We start from the raw sequence: 15,778 nt of genomic DNA, 5'->3' as shown, positions 1-15,778 counted from the left end.
ATGAGCAGGCCCAGCAACTGCTGGCTTTCTGTGTTCTCTCTATTGATCTTTGCAGCGTTCTTGAGAAGGGCTAATGCTGTATGTATTTAAAAATGAGGACACTGTTGAAAAGAACATAAGTACAGATAAGGTATTTGAGGATTTCAAAAGGGAAGGAGTAGTTGCTTCTGGCTGGGATTCAGTAAACCCTTCCTGGCCAATGTAAGGTTTCGGCTGCATCTTACAGCATGTATGGAAAATGCTGCCTCGCTGTCACACAAGTGCCTTTTATGTCCCACCCACTTAATTTTAATTTGTAAAACCAGTATTTCTTATACCCTGATTGAAAGCTTGCCTCAAATACAGTTTGTTTTAGGTTGTTCTTTACTTTTTTATCCCTCACACAAAGTGGAAATTCCGCAGCTTTAATTTCTTTAGGGAAGGCAGGCCACTGGTTTCTCCCAAGGCTGTGTTGGAAAACATCCTGTATGAGAGGGTTGAGGGCACTTCTTGGAGAAGATTGTGCCGTTGTGGCCCTGTCGGAGCCGATGTGCATTCCCAGGCATGCTGTGGTGCACCAGGACTCGGACGCTGGTACCACACGGTGTGTTCATTCTGCGCTGCCACATGAGGGACGGTTACCAGATGGGGTGTTCACACTGCGGCACACCAGGGTTCTAACAGTAGGGCCATAAGGCGTGTGTTCTACACTGCAGGGCTTCGTGACTGTGGTGATGGTAATGCCATACAGTGTGCGTGTCCCGTGCCGCGGTATGCTGGGCTGCAGGGTGGCACCAGCACGTCTGCTCCGTGCTGCAGGGCCTGCGCTGCGGTGGCAGTAATGCCATGAAGCGTGTTTGTCTTACAAGCTATTCACGCTATATATCCTCAGCAGATATCATAGTTGAGGAATATTGCCGGGAGATATCATAAAAATCTTCAGAGAGTGTAGTTAGGAGCAGTATGATTCTTCTTAGGTATATCGGTATTTCTGCCACGATAACTGTGTTTCTATAGTGTTTGCCTTTATAAAATCTGTTGAAGGTCTTTGGGGCCTGTCAGTTGGGCAGACCACTAAAAACCCATTTTACTTTTAGAGCTGTACAAGGTAATAGCTAGCACCCAAGGAGGGAGCTTGTGCTGCTTAGGCAGGTGAGTGAGCGTGGCCACAGGCTCCCAGGGCCGACCCGAGCTCCCACGGACCACCTGGCTTCCTGGGCCTGCTTGTTCTGAAGAGCAGCTGCTCTCACTGGTGATGGGACAGCTGCCGTGCCTCCTGCATAGTTTTGGGTTTGAGCCCTGACTGCAGGTGCACGTTTTAAGAATTCTGCAAAAACACACATGAATGCTGCTCTGGCTAGCACAGCCCCTAAACCTAGGGCGTTTCTCTTTGCTGCTGAAGACCCTAGTTTTCCAACCATTGCTTAGGCTGCCCTGCATGGGAAAAATGGTCCATGAACCAGACTGATCTTTATGTTATCCTGACTTCTCCTGTTCACCACCTGAGGATGAACCACTTTATTAAAGTAACAGCTGTTGTGCAGAAGAGACTCTGTGCCTACCTCCTAGTTAGTAGTGCCTTTCTGTGGTACTTGTTTTCATTCCTCCACCCACCCCACCCCCGCGCAGTGACTAGTACCACCAGCCTGACATGCTTATTCATATCCTTCCCCCATTCTGTTTCCTTCCCTACCTTAAGAAATAGTAGCAAGATAGGTACATACCTTAGGAAACAGCAGTTCAACATGGTGCTCAGTGGTGTGGCCTTGCTTAATATGTGAACACATGCTGTTGGCACTTAGAAAAAGGAAGGAATGGAAAATTAGGGGTGAGTGGAAAATGAAGAGAAAGTGAAGGGGAGAAAGAAGTGGAAATGCAATTAAATTATATAACTAAAACTTTGGTGCTATCTAAATATTAATTTTTGTTATTCACTATTAACCAGTTGGCTAAAGTGGTAGAGAAACTTGTGTCAGTGTCCATTATGTTTTTAGCAGGGTACCATAGGAGACACTTAGTTTTTGTTATTTCATTTTTTTTAAATTAAGAAACAAAGTAATAGAAAAACCTAAGTGTACTCATCTCCTGGAATTAATAACATTTTAATTTTTTGTCTTTTTTTGATTCACATATTTTTATAATAGAAACAATGTGACACATTAAGTGTGAAATCCTGAGTCATGTTCCTCTCTCTATCCTTTGGGATGTGTTTCTGTGTATCCTGCTAGTCATATTTATATACTTGTGCTACATATATATATCTGCAACAATATTTTATTGTTTTCTGTGTTAAAAAATAACGTTATGGGTATCCTACTCTCCTATCTTGTTTATCCCCTCTTGTTTCTGAGTTCTCTCCATGCTGATACATATAGACCCGGCCCACGCCCACCGTTGCTAACTGCATAGTGTTCTGTTGTGTGCACACAGCATGGTTTACCCTTCTACAGATTTGTGCTGGGTCCAGTTTTCTGCTCTTATTAACAGTACTGAGGTATGCATCCTTATTTAGGTCTCCTGGTGCTTGGCACAGTTTCTGGGACACGTCAAGGTTTTAGGTTACACACACTGTCAACCTCATTTCTCTCATTTCATTCTTAAAAATGTTCTTTGAGGCAGGTGACATGATCCCCATTTTATACATGAGAAAATTGAGGTGTTGAAATGCTATCTAATTTGACCAACTTAATCAGAGAGCCAACTCAGATTAAATTGCACCTATTTAAATATCGAGCCCTAATATTCAGCATTCTTCAAGAATCCTTACCCTTAACCTTTATGATCATTAGAACAGTTGCAACCAGCAAGTCTCCTGTATCATTTCTAAAGTAGGGAATCAAAGCAGGTAATGAGGTGGAGGGAGCATATAAGAAAGAAGGATTAATAAGTGGTTATACTCCCTTTGTTGTGGTTATCAGAGGAGTTAAAGTTTTGGTATAAAAACATGCTCTGTGAAATGATGGGTCTGAGTTTGTATATGTAAGACTATTTCTTTATGATGAAAGACTGCTTTTTATGTTGTTTAAAATGCGACACTCATTATCTTAATTAAAAAGATGTTACAGTGAATGTGTTAGAGTCCATACTTTACCTTGCAAAAGTACACAGTCCATTTTCTCAAGGTGATAAAGCTATCTTAATAGCTTTTTTTTTTTTTTCACAGATGGACCATATGTTTATTATACTTCATTTTGCTTTTTCTCCCCTTTACCTTATAGGTAGAAGATCTGGTGTGTTACTTGTAAAAATTCTGGAGCTGCATGAGGAATGCGCCATCCAAGTTGCCATGTGTGAGCATTTAGCAGGGCTGCAGGCCAACAGCTCTTCTCAAGGTGAGGCCCCCAGGACTATCCTAAAGGTTCTGTTCACCAAGGAAACTGCTCACCACCTCAAGGGACATCCCCAAGACATCATCCTTATCTACCCTCCCTGGTGAGTACAAAGAACTGATTCCAGCAGCCACTAACTGTGAGTTTGTCTCAAAAATATTCTTATGATGAACATTTTTGTCACTTTATTATGGAGAAATGCCAGGAGAAGGAAGCCAAGATTTGACATAGATTTATGTAACAGAAGCACCAAACTGCATTTGAATGCTTGTTTTTGCTTTTGGCAGGAAATTTTTTATAATTTGAGGGTAGAGGGGTGAGGATGAAACAACCATATCAAGATTCCTGTCTAGGGATTCCTGGGTGGCTCAGTGGTTAAGCTTCTGCCTTTGGCTCAGGTCCCTCATCAGGCTCCCCACAGGGAGCTTCTCCCCCTGCCTGTGTCTCTGCCTCTCTCTCTGTGTCTCTTGTGGATAAATAGATAAAATCTTTAAAAAAAAAAAATTCCTAAGTGACATGTTATAAATCTGGCTGTTTTTGTTTTTTTCTTTCTTAGAAATAAAATTTTGGTAGAGGCATTATGTGACAAAATGATAATGCACATAATATTTCTTTGTGAATTACTTAGAGAAGGATGAAAAGCATAAAGTAAGACATAGGGAAGTTTGATCTTTAGGAGCACAAATGGTCATTAATGGATCAGAAATTATTTTTAAGGATGTATGTTTGCTTTCTTCTCCATAAGATGTTATTTTTTTACTACAAAAAGAAGAATCTTACTATTTTTGAGGGAATGTTTGAGCTGCCTTATATTAAGCACTAATTGTTGATGTTGTTGGCAGATTTTTAGAAGTTTCATTCATCTGTCAAATTCTTAGTTTTGAAGTTGACTTACAGGTTTTAGAAGTTAAACATCCCTCCCAAAGAAGGAATCTTTTTTTGCTGTGTCCACAGTGAGTAATTCTCACTCTTTACTTAAATTCTTCCACTGATAGGCTACAGATATCATAGGGTAACCTGCATTTTATTTTATTTTTTTAAATATATCTTTTATTGACTAGTATAAGATATATACAGGATCATACATAAAATTTTAAGTATATATTTCTACAAATAATTACAAAGGGACTAGGTAATTTCCATACAATCAAAGAAATAGAATGCAGTGCATACCTGAGGCCACCCGAAACCCTTTCTCGTTTACTTCCTCTCCCTTCCACACCAGTGACTATGATCCTGACTTACGATACAGTGTTTGAGAATTTCATATAAATAGAACCATACAGTAATCATACGCTATGTATTCTCTTTTGCCTGACTCTTCTCACTTAATTTTATACTTGTGAGATTCATCACTTTTGTTACATTTTAGCAGTTTGTTCATTTTTATTGCTATAAAGAATTCCATTGTATTAATTTATGCAATTAATCCATCTGTTAGTTAGGCATCTTCAGTTTGAGGATATTATGAATAATGTTGTAATGACCAACCGTCTGTCTGTGTAGCTCACTCAAGAATACAGTGCCAGTGGAGCACCTGGGTGCTCAGTCAGTTAAGTGTCTGCCTTGGGCTCAGGTCCTGGGATCAAGCCCACGATCGGGCTCCCTGCTCAGTGGGAAGGAAGTCGGCGTCTCCCTCCGCCTCTCCCGCGTGGCTTGTGCTTTGGCTCTTTCTCTCTCAAATAAGTAAAATCTTAAAAAAGAACAATACAATGCCATTAATTTGTTCTGAAACTTTTCATCATCCTAAAATCATGCCATTATTTTTCTACCATGTTAAAAATGTTTTTTTAATTTGTCTTGACTGTACTTCTTCTTCCCACAATGGCCATGTTGCCTCCCCATTCACTACTGAGCCTGTTTGTTCAGGCTTCCAGCCTAGCACTCCCAGACCTGTGGCGTTGGCAGTGACCCCCACACTGCTTCTCCCATGGTCACTTGTGTGGCCATCATGTCTCCCTGCAGGGCAGTGCTCACTCCTACTTTGTTTTCCTGCCTCCTCTGTGTTCCTCCTCATGCCTTTCTGGCTTCTCACTGCTAAAGTGCTGCTGGGCCAGTACAAAATGCTTCTCTATCCTGTCCACCTCACCCCCCTGGTGCTTTCACTTCATCTTGTAGCTTTAAATGTCAGCTGTACACTGATCACTTCACAAACTCTCCATCACCAGAGCACCATTTCTTACTGCCTCAGCCATGGCTCTGTGTGGGTGCTGAGAGCATGGCAGGATCAAGTTCCTGATCCTCCCTCGTTTTCTCCACTCTTCCCCATCTCCGGAAGTGGAAACCACCTTCTTGCAGTTCTATACATGTCCTCAACAACTCTTTCTCATCATCTCCCTTCTGCCTGTGGGAACCTCCTGTTGGCTCCACTTCCAAATGCACATAGGTTCCAGCACTCTTGCCACCTCTCTGTCAGCAAATTTCCAGGCAATCATTATCTGTCTTCTGGATTGTTACAGTAGTTTCTTAAATCATCTCCTTGCTTTTTTCCTTGCTCTCTTGTCTCTTCCAAGATGACTGAAGAAGCAAAGCTATGAATTTAGAAGTTGTCATACCGCTTTTGGGCTCCATGTGCCCCAGTATCTGTTCACTTCATACACAAACCCCTCCTGAGCTCTGGGTTCTTATCTCCCACACCTTTCTCCTTCCCTAGATCCATCTTGGCCACCCTAGCTCCACTCTGATCCTCAGGTTCCAGGCCACTTTCCCCTTGGGGCCTGGGTTCTTGCCACTGCCTGTGCTGCGGTATTGTATCCTACACCTCACCATGTCTGCATGGTTGCACTTTTCTTAGCCTTCTCTGGGTGTTTACTCAGATGTCACCTTCTCAAAAGTCCTTCCTTGGGTCCCATATCTAAAATTGGAAACTACCTCCTTCCAAATCATTTATTGTACTTTCCTACTTTGTTTTTCACAATCAGGTATATTAAAGTATTTTAGTTTAGAATATTGCTATGGAATGAGTGAGCAATTTCCTGCCTATCCTGACAGTGCTCCTCCTAACGGTCTTGTTCTTGTAATTTGTATTCTTTCTGCTGTTTTATTGGAAGTCTTTCTGGAAGCTTATAGTAAAATTCAGTGATATTGACAGTATTAGATTTTTGCAGTGTGTCCTAGTTTTATCTTTATCAGTATACAACAATTTATGTTTTCATTTATTATTATTTCAACAAAAAATGTATATTCAAGTGATGCTGAATTTTTACAGTGAGACACTGAAGACTCTAGCATGTTTATATTTGGAGATACATTTAGAAACATTGGTGGGATTTGCTTCAACGTGGATGGAACTGGAGGGTATTATGCTGAGTGAAGTAAGTCAGTTGGAGAAGGACAAACATTATATGTTCTCATTCATTTGGGGAATATAAATAATAGTGAAAGGGAATATAAGGGAAGGGAGAAGAAATGTGTGGGAAATATCAGAAAGGGAGACAGAACGTAAAGACTGCTAACTCTGGGAAACGAACTAGGGGTGGTAGAAGGGGAGGAGGGCAGGGGGTGGGAGTGAATGGGTGACGGGCACTGGGGGTTATTCTGTATGTTAGTAAATTGAACACCAATAAAAAATAAATTAAAAAAAAAAAACAAAATAAAAAAAATAAAAAATAAAAAATCTTAAAAAAAAAAAAAGAAAAGAAACATTGGTGGGCTCTGGATCCAGGCTTTTGCCCCTACAGGTTTTCTTCATTTTATTTATATATATATTTAAAATTTTATTTATTTTAATTCCAGTATAATTAACATATAGTGTTACATTAGTTTCAGGTATATGATATAGTGATTCAGCAATTCTGTCCATTACTGAGTGCTCACTACAATAAGAGAACTCTTAATCCTATCCACCTGTTTCACCCATAACTGTAACAACCTCCCCTCTGGTAACCACCAGTTTGTTCTCTATAGTTGAGTCCGTTTTTTTGTCTCTTTTTTTCTTTGTTTGCTTGTTTCTTTTCTTAAATTCTACATTTGATTTCCTTCTTTTTGATGACTGAATTATACGTGTACATATATACACACACCACATCTTCTTTATTCATCTACCAATGGACACAGATTGCTTCCATATTTTGGCTATTGTAAATAATGTTGCAATAAACAAAGGGGTGCATATGGCTTTTTCAATTATTGTTTTTGTATTTTGGGGGTAATACCCAGTAGTGGAATTACTGGGTCATATGGTAATTCTGTTTTTAATTTTTTTTAAAGATTTTATTTTATTTATTCATGAGAGACAGAGAGAGAGAGAGAGAGAGAGGCAGAGACACAGGTAGAGGGAGAAGCGGACTCCATGCAAGAGCCCAATGTGAGACTCGATCCCGGGTCTCCAGGATCACATCCTGGGCTGAAGGCCGGTGCTAAACCACTGAGCCACCCAGGGAGCCCCCTGTTTTTAAGAATCTCCATACTGTTTTTCACAGTGGTCACACCACTTTGTATTTCCACCAGCAGTGCACACATCCTCGCCAACACCTGTTGTTTCTTGTGTTTTTTATTTTAGCTATTCTGACAGATGAGATGATTTGCATTTCTCTGATGATTAGTGATGTCAAGCATCTTTTCATCTGTTGGTTGGCCATCTGTATGTCTTCTTTGAAAAAGTGTTCATGTCTTCTGCCCATTTTTAGTTGGATTATTATTTTTTTAGTGTTGAGTTAAATAAGTTCTTTATGTATTTTGGATACTAACCCTTGATTGGATATGTCATTTGCAAATATCTTTTTCCATTCAATAAATTGTCTTTTTGTTTTGTTGTTTCCCTCACTGTGCAGAAGCTTATTTTTTAATTTCTTCTTCTTTTTTTTAAGGATTTTAATTTTATTTATTCATGAGAGATACAGAGAAAGAGGTAGAAACACAGCCAACGGGAGAAGCAGGCTCCCTGCGGGGAACCCAATGTTAGGACTTGATCCTGGGACTCCGGGATCATGACCCGAGTCAAACACAGACAGTCAGCCACTGAGCCACCCAGGCATCGCTTATTTTTTAATTCTTTAGAACCTTTTTAATTTGATTTGTCCTTATGTTTTATTTTGCTTTTGTTTCTTTTGCTTCAGAAGACATAGCTAGAAAAATGTTGCTATAGCTAATGTCAAAGAAATTACTGCCTGTGCTCTCTTCTAGGATGTTTATGGCTTCTAGTCTCATATTTAGTTCTTTAATCCATTTTGAGTTTATTTTTATGCATGGTGCAAGAAGGTGGTTCAGTTTCATTCTTTTGCATGTTGCTGTTCAGTTTTTCCAACACTATTTGTTGAAGAGACGATCTTTTTCCCAGTACATATTCTTGTGTCCTTTGTTATAGATTAATTAACCATATAATCATGGGTTTATTTCCAGGAGCTCTATTTTGTTTTATTGATCTGTGTATCTACTTTTGTGCCAGTACCATACTATTTTGATTTATAATAGTTTCATAGTATATCTTGAAATCTGGAATTATGATACCAGTTTTGTTCTTTTTTTAAAGGTCTATTCAAGGTCTTTTGTGGCTATTCAAGTTCATTTGTGGTTCCATATACATTTTAGGATTATTTGTTCTATTTCCATGCAAAATGCTGTTGGTATTTTGATAGAGATTGCATTACGTCTGTAGATTGCTTTGGTAGTATCAACATTTTAACAGTATTTGTTCTCCCAATCCATGAGCATGGAATGTTTTTTCATTTCTTTGTGTCATGTTGTTTATTTCATCAATGTTTTACAGTTTTCAGAGTACAGGTCTTTCACCTCTTTGGTGAAGTTTATTCCTACATATTTTATTCTTTTGGTACAATTGTAAATGGGATTGTTTCCATAAGTACTTTTTTGCTACTTTAATATTAGTGTATAGAAGTTCAACAGATTTCTGTATGTTGATTTTGTATCCTGAAGCTTACTGAATTTACTTATCAGTTCTAATAGTTTTTTGGTGGAGTCTTTAGGGTTTTCCAAAAGTAATACCATGCCATCTACAAGTAGTGAATGTTTTACTTCTTTACCAATTTGGATGCCTTTTATTTCTTTTGTTATTGATTACTGTGTCTAGGACTATGGTGAATAAAAGTGATGAGAGGACATCTTTTTCTTGTTCCTGACTTCAGGGGAAAAGCTTTCAGTTTTTCACCATTGAGTAGGATGTTAGCTCTGGATTTTTCATAGATGGCCTTTATTATGTTGAGATATGCTTCCTCTAACACTACCTTGTTGAAGGTTTTATCATTAATGGGTGTTTACTCTGTCAAATGCTTTTTCTGCATCTATTGAAATGATCATATGGTTTTTATGCTTTCTCTTGTTGATGTGATATATCATGTTGATTTATCTTTTCCTTAAATAAGTGGATAAAGTTGAACTCAGAATCATTATGTAGGTCCCTATAACATCATAGTGCCTCTAACTCTCCATACCTTTAGTATGGGTTTTCCCCTTCCATTTAAAAAATATTTAATTGGTATTTAAAACATATAACAGATTTCAAAAGGTATCGAAGGATATACAGTGAACTAAGAGTCTTCTTCCCATACTTGCTCTCCCTAGCCACTCAGTTCTCATCCCTAAAGAAGCCATCAATGCCAGTTTCTTACATACCATTCAGAGATTGTGTGTGTGTGACACACTCACTATATAACATGCATGTATAATATAAACTAACTTATGTATTTCCTGCCATTATTCTTTTTTTGCAAAAATGGTATCCAACAATACTCTTGTACCATGCTTCTATTGTAAAAATGTGTCTTGGAGATTATTCAGTAACAACATACTAGTATATAAATAGTTGCTACATTCTTTTTGCACTGATTTCTAATTTAAAGATACCATTATTATTCAGTCAGACTCTTCGGATGAACATATAGGTTGCTCCTCCTCTTTGGCTACTACAAACAGGACTACATCATTTTCTACATGTGTGAAGAAGAGCTGTAAGATGAATTTCTCTAAGTATTATTGCTGGATCAGAGAATATATACCTCTTTAATTTTAGAGTAAACATTATTAAGTGGCACCATTTTGCATTTCTAATAACAGTGCATAAAGTGCCTATTTACCTTTTACTAACCTACTGTATTGATCACCAATTTAAAAAATGGAATTTGTAATTTTAATTTGCATTTCTTTTACTGTGATATGGGCTTAGGCTTCAGTCCCTGTGTTTAAGAACCATTTATATTTTATTTTTTATGAAATGCCTATTAATGACTTTTTACTTGTCTTCTCTTGGATTATTCATCTCTATCTTAGTGATTTCTATCAACTCTTTAGAAATAATAAATACAGTTCCTTGTCAATCATATACGTTACAATGAGTTTTCTCCCAGTTTCTTGTTAGTCTTTCATCATTTTTTAGGGGTTAGGGGGAATTTTTGTTTTTGAAAAGCGGGGTAGTCTTTTTCTGTTTCTTAAATTTAGTCTGTGACTAAATTTTTTTTTAATATTGTATTTATTCATGAGAGAAAGAGAGAAGCAGAGACACAGGCAGAGGGAGAAGCGGGCTCCATGCAGGAAGCCCATTGTGGGACTGGATCCTGGGACTCTGAGATCACGCCCTAAGCTGAAGGCTGAGGGCGCTTGGCACCCTCAAACCGCTGAACCACCCAGGTGTCCCTCCATGACTAAATTTATCTATCTTTTGTAGTATCTATATTTTATATGATAGATGATAAAGAAGTTAAGATCTTTTTTGTTGTGAGATTATTTTTTTTTTAATTTTTTTTTTAATTTTTATTTATTTATGATAGTCACAGAGAGAGAGAGAGGCAGAGACGCAGGCAGAGGGAGAAGCAGGCTCCATGCACCGGGAGCCTGACGTGGGATTCGATCCCGGGTCTCCAGGATCGCGCCCTGGGCCAAAGGCAGGCGATAAACCACTGCGCCACCCAGGGATCCCTTGTTGTGAGATTAAAAATTTATTCTGTTTTATTCTTATACTTTTATGGATTAATTACTTTAAAATTTTTTCATTTTTTTATTTCTTTTGTTTAAATTAACAATACTTAACAAATAGTGTATTATTAATTTTGAGTAAAATTTCCTGATTCGTCAGTTGCATATAACACCCAGTGCTCATTCCATCAAGTCCTTCTTAATGCCCATCACCCAATTACTCCATCTCTCACCCACCACTCCTCCAGCAGCCCTCAGTTGGTTTCCTATAGTTAGAATCTCTTTCAGTGTGTGCCCCTCTCTATTTTTATCTTATTTTAATTTTCCTTCCCTTCCCCTATGTTCATTAATTTTGTTTCTTAAATTCCACATATGAGTGAAATCATATGGTATTTGTCTTTCTCTGACTTATTTCGGTTAGCGTAATACCCTCTAGTTCCATCCATGTCATTGCAAATGGCAAGATTTCATTCTTTTTGATGGCTGAGTAATACTCCATTGTATGTATATATACTACATTCTCTTTTTCCATTCATCTGTTGATGAATCTGGGCTCTTTCCATATTTTTGCTATTGTGGCATTGCTGCTATAAACATTGGGGTGCATGCACCCTTTTGAATCACCATTTTTGCATCCTTTGGATAAGTACCTAGACAAAGCAGGAAAGAATATCCAATGGAAAAAAGACAATATCTTCAACAAATGGTGTTTGGAACAAAATTTTACGTTTAATCTTTGACTATTGGAATTTATATTTATATAATTAGATAAAATAGGAATTGCATTCTTCCCCCCAAATGACTACTCAGGAGTCCCAGCACCATTTTTTGGCAGCATGTTAAATTTGTGAATTCATGGAACAGGACTAAAAAGCAGTCTCTGGGTAAGACTCTGGTAGGATACTCCTCCCTTCCTTATGCTGATGGAGTCCATGGCAGCATGTATCAGCACACCAGGGTTCTAATCCATTACCTAGATCTGTCTTCCTTCAGAAATCTGTCCTTATTAAGCATCTTTTCCTTTCTCACCCTAGTTTTGCCCCTTTGTGTATTTTAGGTCTTGTTTTCAGTAGAGTCTAAGTTCATCTGTGGGGTAAAGGGCAGTTTGGTAGTCTTTGTTTTTAATCACCTCCCTCTTCAACTTCTAATATTTTTGTGGGCATCTGTATATTTTAAAATACATTCTAGGGCACATGAATGGCTCAGTTGGTTAAGCAACTGACTCTTGATTTCAGCTCAGGTCATTATCTCAGAGCCTGCTTAAGATTCTCTCTCTCTCCCTCTGCCCCTTCCCCCCGCCCCTTAAAAAACATTTATTAAATGATGCATTTTTTAAGTAAAAAAAAATAATGTCTTAGTGTGAATGTTCTTTAGAAAAGATACTTTAGAGGTATTGAATGTGAGACACTTTTGAATTCATGAGAAGTAAATTTAGATCAAGGTTCTCTGCAAAGATTTATCTTTACAAAAAAATTCCAAATTCCGCTGGCTCCTTCAACCTTATAAGTGGATGAGTTATTATCATTTGACTTTGGAATGTTTTTAGGTCTGGGTCTTACTGAAGCAGCTGCCTTTTTTTTTTTTTTTTTTTTTTCCTGTTCCCATATCTCTCAGAGAATTTGACAAACTTCTAAATAGCTTCCTAAATTGTATTATGTCTTGTTTTCTCTCAGAAAACAGATTTCTCTCAAAAAGATACCTTTTTAATTTAAAGAAAGAAGCATAATAATAATTTTTAGGTGCTTCAGGAAGATGGATGGGTGGGAAGTGTTTCGAAAGAAGAGTTTATCAGTATGCTGGTATCAGTGATTTAGGCCATCTGTCTTAATAGTTTGGAAGTTTCTGCATTATTTGTTATCCAGATACTAGCTAAAGTTAGTCTAGATGTCACTTAAAATTAGCTCATTGTTAAGGACACCTGGGTGGCTCAGTCAGTTAAGCATCCAACTCCTGATTTCACCTTAGATCATGATCTCAGGGTCATGGGATTGAGCCCCGTGTTGGGCTCTGCACTGGGTATGAAGTCTGCCTTAGGATTCTCTTTGTCCCTCTCCCTCTGCTCTTCCCTGATGGTACACATGCCTGCTCTCAAAAAAAAAAAAAAAAAAAGATAATTTAAGAAAAAAGACAAAAGCCAAAATAATAAAAATGATTGCCCTATTTTTTTTTAATGGAAACTTGACAAGTTTCCCCTTTAAATATTTTTTCCTTGTAGGCTATCTGCTCTTTTCCCACTATAAAAGCCTTTTGTGTTCAATCAAACTGGCTTTCAACATGGAAACAGTTTTAAAAACAATCAATAGACTTCAGACACTTCCATTTGTCCATTAGTAATAAATGTGGGTTTAGTTGTAAAATGGCTACATACCCAAAGGAGTTTAAAGCCTTCTTTAAGTATTACCCAATAAATTCTTATTGAATTCCTTTAAGATGTAATGTGATTCTAGTTGTAGAAAGAGGGAGATAGAACTATCTGGCTATTGAATGTGACTTACTACCAAATCTAAAGCCAGGATGAACATCAGAAAAAAGATGAGTATGTGATAGTGTATCAAGGGACAGCCAGGATACCCTCTACCTTTCCTGCTCATTCACTTATTCATTCAAAAATATTTGTTAGTACATTGTGTGACAGATAATTTTCCCCCTTAGATTATATATCCTAATCCCAGAGAAGGAATGAAATCTGACTTTCCCCATTATCATGAGTATCTATCTATCATGAGTATCATCATCTTTTTGTATTTAGTATTTCACTATATGGATAGATCATAATTTAAAGTCTCTTATATTGAATTTTTAAGATTGTTTCCCATTGTGGGCTGTTTGAAACAGTACCTGAATGAAAGTGCTTATACTCTCATCTAATGGTATAAGGATATTGCTAAAAGTAGAAATTCTTGCTTAGAGGGGCTCCTGGCTGGGTCAGTTGGTAGAGCATGTGACTTTTGATCTTGGGCTCATGCGTTCAAGTCCCATGTTGGGTATGGAACTTACTCTAAAAAAAGAGAAAAGAAATTCTTGCTTAGAGAAGATGGTAGGTTTTGAGCTTTTCAATATATTGTTACCATAGTAACCTGTCAAGGTTATAAATATTCTCACTGCTGCCAGTTTTTCCATAGTCACATCAATAAACACACAACATTTTAAAAAAGATTTTTAATTATTTATTTGAGAGAGAGAGAGCACTCAAACAAGGGAGACCAGCAGAGGGAGAGGGAGAAGCAGGCTTCCTGCTGAGCAGGGAACCCAGTGTGGGGGTAGATCCCAGGACCCTGAGATCATGACCTGAGCTGAAGGCAGACTCTTAACTCACTGAGCCACCCAGGTACCTCTACACTCAACATTTTTAATGACTACACATTTTGATAGTGTAGTGTATCTACACTACATAAATTTTTCTTTATTCTTTTCCATATTATCAGTCTGCAGTAAATATTTTTTTCTAACATAAATAACTCTGTAATAGACATACACGTGGACAGCTATATAATTTAGTACATATTTCAGGTTGCTTTTCAGAGTAGTTGTTAGGAACTGTTTTAGTTGGTTAAAGGTAAACATTTTGTTGTTACTGTCACTGCTGTAATTTCTTGATATAGTTATCTGTAAACCTCATAGTAGAGTACCTGCTGCTAGTCACAGTGAATACTTTTTCTTATTTACTTGACAGATTTTTTTTTTTTTTTTGAGAATTCGTTTTCTCAACTTTTACTCATATTCGTTGGGGTCCTACAGACTTATCTATTTGTATGCCTGTTTTATGTAATAAGACATTTCTGTTTAGGGTTATATAACTTTTGATGATAATTTTGTGGTTTTCTTCCTGACACTTAAGCTTCTTTACCTGTTTCTGTCTTACTGCATTAGCTAAAACTTTTAATCAGTCTTTCTTCCTACTGTATTTCCAATGATTAGAATAATGCTAGGCATACAGTAGACTATTATTCAATAACTATATGATCAGTGTTGAGTATTAAATAATCATCAAGACATTGTCAGTCTTCTCATGCCCTCTACTTGAATGAGAGGATGTATCAGTATATTTCATTTATTTGTACACTCATTAAGCATTTATTGAATGTTACATATGCTATGATAGTCCTTGTGCTAGATAATGGGGATACAGTATTCAAAATCACAAACAATCTCTACCCTTAAGGAACCCACAGTGTAGTGGAAGAGGAAAGTAATATAAACAAGTTATAAAGGACTGTAGGATGTATACAAATAGAGCTCTGTATGTGCGATATGAGGACAGTGAAGAAGGAGGGCAGTACAACTGACAGGTAGGTCAGTAGAGTTGTGTGTGTGTGTGTGTGTGTGTGCGCGCGCGCGTGCGCACACACATAGACACACTGGGGAGAGCACAAACTGAGTGTCAAGATTAGCTTCCTGGAGTTGGTGATCCCCTGTCCAAGCTATGAAGGGTAAGTTGAAAAGAACAAGGGAAGGGACTGTGAGGGCATTTGAAGTAGAAGAAACCTAATGAACAATGTCCTAAGAGGCCACAGAGGCATGGTGGATGAAGTGGAAATTCTGAAGCAGGAGTGGCAGCAAGTGAGGCTGGACAACCTGTGTACAATGTTATAAAGAGCTGGTAT

At 37.9% G+C, this 15,778-nt stretch overlaps 1 protein-coding gene across 10 annotated transcripts in view; it reads left to right on the top strand.

Moving 5' to 3' along the window:
• SPIDR (scaffold protein involved in DNA repair) overlaps positions 1-15,778 on the top strand; it is a 435,376-nt gene that overhangs the window by 165,825 nt on the left and 253,773 nt on the right. For all 10 annotated transcript variants that reach the window (XM_038583990.1, XM_038583988.1, XM_038583989.1 and 7 more), the window contains one exon: positions 3,198-3,411. In XM_038583990.1, coding sequence (XP_038439918.1) covers positions 3,198-3,411 — 214 coding nt within the window. The remainder of the gene's footprint in view (positions 1-3,197; positions 3,412-15,778) is intronic.

Source organism: Canis lupus, chromosome 35, assembly GCF_011100685.1.
Source record: "Canis lupus familiaris isolate Mischka breed German Shepherd chromosome 35, alternate assembly UU_Cfam_GSD_1.0, whole genome shotgun sequence".
In the NCBI taxonomy this organism is placed as follows: Eukaryota; Metazoa; Chordata; class Mammalia; order Carnivora; family Canidae; genus Canis; species Canis lupus.
The sequence above is the reverse complement of the archived record's forward strand: the minus strand, read 5'-3'. Positions and strand labels throughout refer to the sequence as shown.